Source organism: Melanotaenia boesemani, chromosome 13, assembly GCF_017639745.1.
Source record: "Melanotaenia boesemani isolate fMelBoe1 chromosome 13, fMelBoe1.pri, whole genome shotgun sequence".
Lineage (NCBI taxonomy): Eukaryota > Metazoa > Chordata > Actinopteri > Atheriniformes > Melanotaeniidae > Melanotaenia > Melanotaenia boesemani.
Genome location: NC_055694.1, coordinates 21,132,653 through 21,144,227, shown reverse-complemented (window position 1 = coordinate 21,144,227; position 11,575 = coordinate 21,132,653). Strand labels below are relative to the sequence as shown.

General features: G+C 38.9%; 2 protein-coding genes across 3 annotated transcripts; both read right to left on the bottom strand.

Moving 5' to 3' along the window:
* Positions 1–39: 39 nt before the first annotated feature.
* Positions 40–2,575, bottom strand: nsun5 (NOP2/Sun RNA methyltransferase 5). The gene is made up of 4 exons (XM_042003426.1): positions 1,419–2,575; positions 959–1,166; positions 550–714; positions 40–358 (listed from the first exon to the last, which is right to left on the bottom strand). The coding sequence occupies exons 1-4, from the start codon at positions 2,341–2,343 to the stop codon at positions 172–174; spliced, it is 1,485 nt and encodes a 494-aa protein (XP_041859360.1). The 5' UTR covers positions 2,344–2,575; the 3' UTR covers positions 40–171.
* Positions 2,576–2,792: 217 nt separating this feature from the next.
* On the bottom strand, positions 2,793–10,177 carry mybl2a (v-myb avian myeloblastosis viral oncogene homolog-like 2a). 2 transcript variants are annotated; one of them, XM_042003419.1, is made up of 13 exons: positions 10,083–10,177; positions 9,903–9,947; positions 8,868–8,964; positions 8,673–8,744; positions 8,400–8,492; positions 7,598–7,818; positions 7,318–7,438; positions 7,075–7,128; positions 6,708–6,946; positions 5,864–6,566; positions 5,123–5,365; positions 4,633–4,833; positions 2,793–4,139 (listed from the first exon to the last, which is right to left on the bottom strand). In XM_042003419.1, exons 2-13 carry the CDS (start codon positions 9,911–9,913, stop codon positions 3,543–3,545), a joined length of 2,652 nt encoding a protein of 883 aa, XP_041859353.1. In that variant the 5' UTR covers positions 9,914–9,947; positions 10,083–10,177; the 3' UTR covers positions 2,793–3,542. The 2 variants fall into 2 exon arrangements, with proteins under 2 accessions (XP_041859353.1, XP_041859355.1); XM_042003421.1 differs by lacking the exon at positions 9,903–9,947.
* Positions 10,178–11,575: the final 1,398 nt, after the last annotated feature.

Here is an 11,575-nt window from a genome sequence, read left to right as displayed (position 1 = left end):
ATAAAAACTAAATCTCTAAACAAGAAAACACAACACCAAACAAAAACTAGGCACAGAAATGTGAGTGGTAATCGAGTATTTTTACTTCTCATTTATATTCCATCTATCTCTGTTAGAAAACAGCAGCACATTCACTCATTTCAACATGCTGCTACAGTCTGATCTTAAATTTCACTCTGCTGTTGCTGCCTTCTTCTTTTTCTTTCTCTTCCTCCTCTTCTTTTTGCTGGGTGCACTGTTTGTCTGTCCTGCTGCAGGTGTCAGTCTGTCCTCTGTATCTGAGGCGTCAGATTCTTCTTCTGAAGCTGCAGGTCTCTTCTCAATGGCAAGGAGAGCAGGAAGTGTTGCCCCGACTTCACTGTGGTAGAGAATATAAACGGTCAACTTACTCATCCTACAGTGACCAAATACACAGATGTCATGTAATAAATAATAAAGCAACTTTTGTCATTTATCAAACAGTAATTTCTCAACTTAAAAAAAAAAGATTATTCTGAAAAGAATATTAAAGGTGATAAAATAATAACTACATGGCAGACAAGTATTCACCTTATCTGCACAACAGGGTCCTGCATTGAACTCCCAACTTCACTGCATTTTTCCAGCAGAGCAACGAAGAAGCCATGCGTACGGGTGTTGGTGGTGCTAGCACGCAAACACTTTGAGAGCGGCTCCCGACCACGTTCAGGCCACTGAGGAAGAAGAGGAACCAACCTAAGGGAGATTAAACCAAAATATTTGTGTAAAAGTTCCAACAAAATTACAGGGAGTGGTTCTTTCATGGGTAGTTTTCTAGTGGAACTAACAGGGAATAAAAACAGCAAAAGAATGACACAGCCAAAAAATAAAAGTTGCAAACATACAGGTATGCAGTATAAGGATCTGTACAGTAACAAACAAAACACATTTAGAAAAGGCAAAGTTTTATTTTGCACTATTCAAACTGGGTTACTGCTACCTAAAACTGGGGTTCTGCTGCAGACAGGCAGTTATGACTTCCTCGTTTTCCTGGCTATGGATGGAGCAGGTGGAGTAGACGAGACGCTTCAGGCGAGGGAACCTGAGGCCATGGTTCAGGCAGCGCAGCTGGAAGGAGGCCAAGGACGCTAGACGAGCCTGGTCCTTCTCCTGGTCAGCAGAGGTGTTGTCCCGCAGGCACACCATACCTGAACGTCACACATAGGTTACAGTAATGCTGAAGATATTATTTTTAAGTTTTCAATGCATTATCATTTTTGAGGAATCCATCACATGCATGGATATGAGAAAGAGTAAACCTGTGGGATGTAAACGGGTTTCTGATTTGCATACTACACTTACTTGTACAAAGACTGGTGATTTTTTAAAAAGTCAAATAAAAAAAAAGTACAAAATAAATAAACTTTTTCTGTATCATCTTCACAATGTGGACTGGTTACCTGATCCACTGCAGGAGGGATCCAAGAGGATATATTCAACATCTTTATACTGTGGGCTGACAGGGTCCACCTTCAGAAAGTCTTGGTTGGCCAGCTGCTGACACAAAACCCCTGCTCTGAGCAGCAGAGTCGACATGGTAGCCAAACGCTTGGCATCCAAATCAAAGGCAAACAGCCTGCCTTTGTTCTTCATGATGGCTGCCAGGTGGCTTGTTTTGTTGCCAGGAGCTGCACAAGCATCAATGACATGACTACCAGGTGGAGGGTTGAGGAGATAGGCAGGAAGGCAACTGGCTTTGTCCTGCAGAATGATGTGACCTGCTTTATACAGAAAGTGGTCATGGAAGTCTGCTTTAGGGGAAAAAACCAACAGTTCTGGTAGGTGCAGATCCCCCACAAAGTCCTTCTTTTTCATACTTAAATCATCCAACCTGAGGGCTTGTCCCTGGTAGGAGAAGCCGTCCCTTTTGAAGTAGTCCACAACATCCTCCACAGTGGTCTTCAGAGTGTTCACTCGCACATACCTGGGCAACTGGTCCTTTGCGGACTGCTGAGCGCTGGCTGGGAGAAGGTCTTCATTTCTGCTGACTTTCCGTTTCACCTTCATGCGAGCCAACTCTGCCTGCAGCCTTGGACGATGTTTCATCATCATTGCTTTCCAAGAACCTCCGCACTTCACCCCCTGGCCCATCAACATGTCGTAGGCCAGCACCTTAGCCATGTGCATCTTCAGCTTTGTGTGCTTGAGCAGTTTGGTGGACTCAATAATCTCCTGCAGGATGGAAGAAAACTTCTGCGTCTCACAAACCAAAGCAAACAGCTGTTTGATGTTCTTAAAGTTACTTTCATAAACCAACGTTTTCAAAGCGCCCTGTTTCTTCTCGGCTTTCTCCAGGATCTCAGCAGCTTTTATGTAAAGAGCCATGGCGGAAACCTAGCTAGCCAAAACACCACAATATCTTGCTAGTTGGTTAGTTGTTCCTTCGTTTTAGAAAATTCTACTAACACATTCCTCATCCAGGCGAAGCTCCATCCCCTTCTTTAGCTTTAAAAGATGGAAGCCAACTAAGTTCGTTACTTTTATCTCAACAGCTTGTTTTTCAACCACACACGTGAATAGTAGGTGCGTGACCCCGGAAGTACAAGCTGATGCATCGTGTGACGTATCGTCCCTAACAGCCAATCACAGACAACTGGGAAATTAGTTTCTGATCAGCACTCAACTGATTGTCATCTTGGTGTCAAAATAATTGTTTAAAAAGTAATTTGCTCATTTACAGTCGCTATTTTTTAAACTTACATCTATACAGTGGAGTGACACAACAAAAATCAGGACTTCAATAAATGAAAACTGTGGCCCACAAACACAAGAAATAGACAAAACGGCTTTATTTAATAGAAATATACTCCCTTTATATTCTCATGTGAGGAACCATGATGTCCATCTGCACAATATGAACTATCATTACTGCATTTAAATGTTGTCAAGTAACGCAAACATCCAGAAAAAACTAATATGACAATAATGTTACAGAAATCTGAAAAATAGTTTCAACGTTTTAGCTAGTGTCCGAAGAAACTACATCTGAGATTACATTTGACATACAGTACGTAGCTTACAATTAACAGAAAGGAAAGGGGAAAAAGTTTTGTAAATTGTACAATTCATTTAAATACAGATGGAAATGCAAACTAACATGTTTCCACTGATGAGGCACACACTTGAAATATTCTACCTTAAAAAAAATCTTCCATTTCTGTATTTCTCCCAATTCTAAAAAAAGGGCTCTAACATAGTTTTCTGTTTTGATAGCATGCAAGCAGAGGTGTATAAACGTTACAGATTAAGGTTTAAACTCAATCAGGTACATAAAATGGTTCAATATAATGTTAAGAAAAAAGTGGGCCAAATGCTTAAGTGTTGTATAGATAACTTACAAATTTTTATTCATTGTTATTGAAATGTAGTCTATTTTGTACAATAGGAATAAAAAACAGCATTTCATTATGAACACTTACACTTAGTCATCTTATTCTAAAGTAGAAGTACTTGGAGCAAACAGTACATATTTTCTGTTTACTGGTTCTGGATAGCAAAACGAGACCAAGCTGTAACCCAACCTTTTAGTGTTTAGCAACCCCATTGGCCTTTTTATCAGCCTTTCCCTTTATAGAGTTTTTGTACAGAAGCAGTCTCTCTGTGGTGTGAGGTGGCAGGCGATTTCTCTTGGCTTTCACAATACATGCTGCCATTGGATAAAGCCGGTCAAAGCCCCCAGTAGTGGCTGGTGCTGCTAGCAGCTTCTTGGCAATGTCTTGGAGCTGAGGGAACCTAAGGGCTGATTTCCAGTATTGAATGTTGTAGTTGCTTTCCCACAGTGGTTCAGATAAGTACACATCAAGCTGTGACATCCTCTTCATCTTTGTAGGTGACTGGAGGACACTAAAGCTGGACTTGCGTTTGAGGTTATTCCCACTGACTTCTTTACAGCCGTCTGAGTTGTCAACGGTTGCCTCCATTACTGCACTAGCTTGGCTTTCTTCTCCAACATCCTGTTTTTCTGTCAACTCACTGTCTGTCTGCTCTTTATCTACCTCCACAGGGGAATATGCAGACTGTTCTGTGGTATCTAATGAGGATTTTAGAAGAGTATGAGCCTCAAGCTTGGTAGGAGCGGTTAAGAATTCGGTCTGGGCTTCTGGCTTGGAATCAGAAAATGGCTGGAAAAAAGATGACAGCATGGTATAAGTGTTGATTTGGGTAAATGGTAAGTATTTATATAGCGCTTTTACCCGAAGCACTTTACAATATACATCACATTCACCCATTCTCTCTCTCTCACACTCTCACACACACACACACACACACACTGATGGCAGAAGCTGTCATGTAAGGCGGTCAACCACAACCCATCTGGAGCAATTTGGGGTTCAGTGTCTTGCTCAGGGACACCCCAACATGAGCTTGATAGGCCGAGGATCGAACCTGCAATCCTCAGGCTACATGATGAGCACTCTATCCACTGAGCCATGCCGCCCATTTTTAATGTAGATATACAAATATGTTTTCCTTAGAAGTAATGAGTATAAACTCATAGCTGTACAGAAAGCTTATGGAACTTATTGAATTACATGGAATAAATGCCATGTAAATCAAGGCTATTCATTTGAAATGATAATATAAAAAAAAGCTATGTTATGATAAAATCAGTACCTGCAATTTGATCCTTGGGTCAAGAACAGCAGCTAATATTATGTCCTTCTGGTGAGTCAGAGACTGGAAGTGTGTCTTGAGGCCTGTGCGCAGAGCCTTGCAAAAATGGGTGTAGTTGGTGGCACGGCTCTCCAAGGCCTTATCAAGCCCAATTAGGGAGGGGATGATGAAAGAGATAGTGACACCATTTCCTTGCAAGACCTAGGTTTTAAGAAATAATTGTTATTGTATTCTACCAACCACTTTTATCACACATTGAAACAGACTAATTGTGGCAAAAGTACAGAAAAAAATATTAAGCACCATATAAGCCACCTAATTATTTAAAATTAAGGTAATTATACAAGCAATGACACAGCCCTATTTACATTTCATCTTAGACTGCTTCCTTGATTAGGTGGCCCAATGAAAAGTAAAGAAAACCTCATATTCTCAGATATTTTCAGTAATCCAATGCAGCCCCAAAGTTCTCAATAATATACTATCTTACATGTAAAGCTTCCTCAAATGGCTCAAGTAGACCCAGAATGTCAGCCACTTGCTCCCTCTTTACCATGACCAGTGGAGGTGCACTGGCTGCATCTGTAGCCTCTATGCGAGCGTGGGCCAGGAGAGTCATGACAGTGCTCCAGGTACTTTCCTGTACCATTCGCCGTAATGATACCATCATGGAGTTCCAGCGACAATTACTGGAGGATGGGCACAAAGAGACGTTGTACTCCTTCGACAAAACCTTTAAGAAAAGAAAAGAAAGAAAAAAAAGAAGGTTTTGAAAAGTAATAGAAATTAAGATCTCTTTAAACTCATTGCTGTAAAACTGTATGAGCTACATGCAAGAGGTCCTAAAACTCCACAAATTTTTGTTGCTGATACTTTTCCTACCCCATAACTGCTGACAAAAACCAGTAAAATGTTCAATGTCAACAGAGATGTGAAAAAGCTAGTGAACAATAAAGTTTGAGTTGTGAATTTATCAACAGCTCAGACTCAAATGTAGATATTATGCTTAAATATAGATGCATTTATAATAATGGAGATTAAACTGAGTCTCTATGAAAGAAAAACAAAACAGTTTAAGGCAATTCATCCTTGAGGTGCTATTCTAATTCTATATCTACAAAGAGAGTGCATTAATCACAGAAGTGCAGACTTTTGATTGTTAACCTTTGGAGAAGGGGAAAAAAACACTGTTAACATACTTAAAGTTGTCATCTGTAATTATTTATTTTACCTCACTCCAGTAGGTGCTGCTCTTGAAGAAAGCAACCACATTGTGGACCTGGGACAACAAGTTCTCAACTACTCTGGAATTTTTTAAGGCATCCTTGATCACCATTTGCAAAGATTTGGCCACACAGATGGACTTTGTCCCAATCTGTAGATTCGAAAATGGGACCTCAGTTTCTGACATCTCATCTGACAGAAATGCCAAGATTTCCTCTCCATCTGGTTCTCCCTTGTTAGATGAGCATACAATCTTGTAGTCACAAAACAAATTGTTTCCAGCAAGGAATTCTTTGGCCTGATTGGCAAAGAGGTAGCCGATGCTATGAGGAAAGATGCCGTAGCTCAGCAGCACCCCCTCCAGCTCTTTTGCCACGGCTGTGCTGAGGTTTTTGTGGCTGAGGTGACGGAAAGCCACAATAGGACGACAGATCTGCCAGGAATCACTAATGAAATGGAGTTGCACAACAAGGATCGGACCTTCTGCTTGTTGGGATTGATTACCCGCCCAAAGATCACAGGTCACATGAATGGCTTTTTCACCATCTTTGGTTTTGGCAAGGGAAGCTTTGAGGTCACGGATGAGCTGAGGCTTGATGGTTCTTTCCACATCCTTGTAGAGCTGCAGGGCCATGGCGCGCTGGGACAGTTTGTTGTACTCAGGACTGATGGTACTCATGAATGATCTGAAGCCTGTGCCTTCAACAAAACTGTGAAGATAAGAGAGCAGATAAATGTCTCTTTCTCTCTCTCCTTTTTTAAATGTAGGAATTTACAAACTTTTCTAACTTGACAATTTTGAGAAACATCCCAATGAAGACACAGCAAGAGCGATAAAAAGCACAAATCACCTAAGGGACAGCATGTCCTCCGCAATCATCCTCAGTGCTGCATCAGCAAACTTTTTTTGGTCAACTGGGATGGTTGATGATGCAACACCAGAACTCGGACTGGAACTTGAACTGGGAGGCAAAGAGGGACTAGGGGAGGACACATCTGCCCTTGATGCCAAAAACTGCGAATTTTGTACAGCATGCTTCTGTTTTGCTTTCTCATATTCCTTTTGTAGCTTTGCTTTCTCAGACCTGGCCTGCAACAAACCAAAGATGCCAGTGGGAATATTTTCAAACAAAACATTTAGGATTTTTTCTACAATAGTGTTTCGTATAACCACTATAAAAAAAAAAAAAAATCAGAAAGTTTCTCTTGTAAACTTACCATTTCAGGCATCACTGGATCAGCATCTATTACAACATCACATATGAAGTCCACCTGTCACAACACATAATGTAAACCCACAAAAATAACAGATTTTTATACAGAAGCTGATCACAAAACAGTGAGGATAAGGATAATAATTAATTCACAATCACTATATAGAGCAGCTTCTGCATTTACCAAACATTTACCAAGTGGAAAATTACTAGCCTAATACAGCATATGTAACTCAATATACTGTACCTCTTCATCCACAAATTGTTGAATATCAAGGGAAATAGCATTAGCTTGCTCTTTGAACAAGCCCGACTCTGCTTTGCGTTTGATGGTTGAGTTCCAGTGATTCTTCACAGAGTTATCTGATCTGCAAAAGGCATCCAAATACTCAGAAATCATTACATTAAATTTTAATTGGTAAAAAGTTGTTACAAATACCCCCAAACAAATAAATAAATAAATCATTTGACTACCCATAATCTAACTCATTAAACTTTAGTGAATCAATCACTTCTAACGGACTCACCTTCCAGGGAGAAGCCTGGAAATCTCAGCCCACCGGTTGCCAAGAACTGAATGGGCTTTATAGACGATGAGATCCTCTTCCTCAGTCCAGCTGCTCTTCTTGATCATTGGATCAAGGTGGTTAATCCAGCGCTCACGACACTGTTTCCCCAACCTCCCCTTCAAGTGCTTGGCAACTTTAGTCCAGCTTTTGACGCCATACTTGCCCACCAGTTCTGTGATCTACATGAACCAAATACATGTGCAAAAACATAGCAAGGACAATATTAAAGGCATTTTAAGCTAATCTAATCCCATATCATTTTGTGAAATGAGATAAATATCTTGTTACAGTCTGCCATTTGTCCTATGTGTGCGATGGGAGAGAATAAATTATTAAATGAAATGAAAAAAATTCATATGCAGCCCTGCCTCTGTTCATTTTGGCTGGTTGCTCCCCTCGTGATTTTTGTAATCTGTCGTGTGCAGTACATGTGGCATGTTTGAAAAATAGAAAAACCTGCAGAAAAGTGTGCGCAAACAGGTTTGATCTTTACAGACATACAATCAACCCATCAAAGTACATTATGACAAATGTTACAAGAAAAAAAAAGCAAAAAACAAACAAACAATAAAACAGAATGCTACTTCTGTGCATTGAACAGAACCGTACGTTGTTAAGTGCTGTGGTCTAAATTCAGGAAGCTTTTTGTTGCTGCTGAGATTAAATATCAACAATATTTTTTTTCAAAATTACTTCATCCGCCTGAAAAAAATGTACTATACAACCTGCAGCAATTATTCAACATTTTCAATCGTCCTACCTTTTCATCTTCCTCTTTGGACCAAAATCCCTTGATTAAATCAGGATCGAGATATTTTTTCCAACGAAGCATACATTGCGTTTCTGTCCGCCCCTGTCCAAGCAAAAGTAAACACATTTAGTACATTCTCTAAAACATCCAAGACAGTCAGCTTTATCTAAGAAGTTTATCAACATGAGTGATGAAATGTCACAATGCTTTGTCTGTTTTAGAAAGTTCAACTGAAGCAATTCAGTCTCTTTATTAGCTAATATTGTTTTACGTAAAACTTACAGGAAAAAAACTGGCAATGGTGCTCCAATCTTTTTTTCCAAAATTCTTCACCAGGATTTTAAGATTTTCATCCTGTGCACCGGAGGAAAGTTTTAGTCAAAGTACATAATTGATATAGCTGACACTAATGAAAAAGATCAAATTGGATTAATGAGCATATAAAAAGCAACATTTTTAAAGTTTTTTTCCATTTACCTCTTCCTGGGTCCATTTGACTTGACCCTCTTTACCGTCCCTTTTTTCTGCTACATCTGAATCAGCCCCATTGGATATATCATTCACCTCAGTCATACTATAACATAATAAATATTAACAAAAATTCAGGGTAACAAAATGAAAGACATTTCAGCCAATGCAATGGTCATAATGTGCTATAACCTATGGCTAAAAAAAATCTGATTAACTGGTGCAGCTTTTTTTTAAATTATTATTATGGCAATGTAATTTATTCAACACTACGGTAACGGCATCTTCTTTCATTACACTGGTATAGCATCAGTAAGCACTTTATGCAACAGACGTAATAACAGTTCCAGTACTGTAGCTGGATTAGCATACTTCTTAATTACATCTTTACTTCTTTAAATTGAGATATAAAATCGGGTCATACAATTTGGTCTATAATGTCTGACAATGTGTGTCCCCGTAAAGCCAGTTTATAATTAGCATCCTCATGAGAAATCTGGTGTGATTAGTAGGCAAATAGGAATAGCAATGTCTTTCTAATTTGACTTAAACTTCGAGCTAGCTTACCCGACTAGCAAGTATCAAACTCACGAAGATATCGCAAACTTGCAAAGGAAGTAGCGCACCTCCAGTGGCGTATATGCGCTAACGCAACGAGCATGCCTGCTGCTAGTTTTAAATTAAGCGTTTTTAACCACTTTTTCATGTAAATGATAGAGACAGTGAGCTAACGTGACTGATACGAGAACACAGAAATGTATAATGTATAATTGCTTCTGGAACACACGCGGTTTCAGTTTTCCAGCAGTTAACAGTGACACGAGCGAGAACAACAGCGTTAAAACGACGTGGTGGGAGAAAACAGCCGACACATACACAGTCCCCACACAAAGAACGAAGCAGTAAAACTTGATGTACTACTAAAGGATGAAGGCGTTTAACTTTACTTTCCTGTAGCACATTTTATTCAAAGCAAAACAAAACACAAGAATGCGTTTATTTTAATCGAGAACATTTAAACACATCCATGGTTCTTAAACTTACCCGCGCGACATTCCTCTTCTGTCCCTGTAGTGACTGCTAACTGAGCTGCAAAACAGAGGCAGTCAATAAACTGCACCTAAACTAGTCCTCTGATTAAATACCGAACGAACCATCTACATATTTTGCATAGAATGTGAACAAGTTAATGAAATACGTGACGTTATAACAGCTGAAACTTACCCGGGAGCAAATATGAGGATGGTCCGTTCAAGAGCACCGCTGTAGCACGACAACACAGACTCTCCGGAAACTAACCACGTGACCAACGGTTTCAATCGACGCTAACGGCTAACAGCTGCAAACGAACAGTTACACATTTGGCATTTTCTTCCCACAACAAAAAATATTAAGAAACGTGCTTAAAAATCTTATATGGGTCAAACATTTGTAGACAGAATAATCACTGTTGTGTAACACTATATCAGCATTTATATAAGGTAAATTACCCTTTTCACAAATTTATTGGTAGGTCATAGTACTGTTTGGCTACATGCTATGCAGCTAAGCATTTTAAGTTATTTTTACTTTTCTTGGTGTAGTGCATTTAAAAAAATATACAGGTAGATGCAAAATAAATAAAATGAAAAACAGAAAGCGATAAAGGAATTTACTATTTGGGTGATTTGTTGTGGCATCATTTCATATCCACATGTTTGTCTTACCCCAATGTTTTCTAAAATGTGCCAAATATTTACAACAAAATACTTTAATTATGCACTTAAGTGTTTGTCATCATTTAAACATGAATGAAATTGATATCAGACATTAGTTTGTATTTTACACACCTTTTTGGTGACAAATACAATCAATTTAATGATGTCTGCAGTGCAACGCAATCAACTTCCCCTAGAAGTAGGGCATAAAATTATAATTTTCATTTTTTTTCTTCTAATAACAATAAACTATACAAAACTTATTATGCACTTGAATCTGGTGAAACTGTATTTTTTTTTTGCTATTTCCTTCATATTCTACATGTCCCTGTAGTAATTTTCCACCCTGTTTGAATGTGCTTCATGCCTTCAAAAAAGTACTACAATTCCTAAAAGCCATTTACAGGAAGTGACATCATTTGGTTGGGCAGGAATCCAACTGTGGAAAAAGAGGTAACCTCAACTGTAACACTCCCCTTACTTTTTAAAATCTTAAATATGTTAGACTTGTATGAGGCACTCTTAAAGTTCCACCTTGTTATGGTAAATTAAGGGAAATGTATTTTCAGTAAAACAAAAAAAAAACATTTAGTTATTAAAGGTGTGTTATTCTGTTGAAGGTTAGCTAGTTAAATGTTGATCAGTTAAAGAGCTACTGCTAAATTAGCTTAAAACAAAAAAGTTCCATCCTATTGGGTTTGAGAAAGAGGGCAAAGCTACTCTGAGCTAGTGGAGGAGTACCGGATTAGTGGTTGGCGGGCAAGATGCCAACTCATTGAAGTGGGATGCCAAGGAGGCAGAGGTGGTGTCAAGGTAGTCTATGGACCTAACAGGATGGAAGTTTTTTTGTTTTGTTTTGTTTTGTTTTTTAGCTAATCTAGCTGTTATGTCCATAGACCTAACATGGTAGAAATTAGGGTTGAGAGTAATAATTATAAATATAATATAATATTATTAACTTTATTTACTTCATATTTATAGATATGTGGGTGTATTTTAACATTATGTGCATACACAAAT

Coding starts and splice junctions, on each gene's coding strand:
- nsun5 (XM_042003426.1), bottom strand. CDS start 2,343: ATGGCTCTTTACATAAAAGCTGCTGAGATCCTGGAGAAAGCCGAGAAG. Junction 1,167..1,418: donor TCCCTCCTGCAGTGGATCAG/GTAACCAGTCCA, acceptor TGTGACGTTCAG/GTATGGTGTGCCTGCGGGAC. Junction 715..958: donor CAGCAGAACCCCAGTTTTAG/GTAGCAGTAACC, acceptor AATCTCCCTTAG/GTTGGTTCCTCTTCTTCCTC.
- mybl2a (XM_042003419.1), bottom strand. Junction 8,493..8,672: donor CCATTGCCAGTTTTTTTCCT/GTAAGTTTTACG, acceptor TTGCTTGGACAG/GGGCGGACAGAAACGCAATG. Junction 7,819..8,399: donor CCAAAGAGGAAGATGAAAAG/GTAGGACGATTG, acceptor TGGTTCATGTAG/ATCACAGAACTGGTGGGCAA.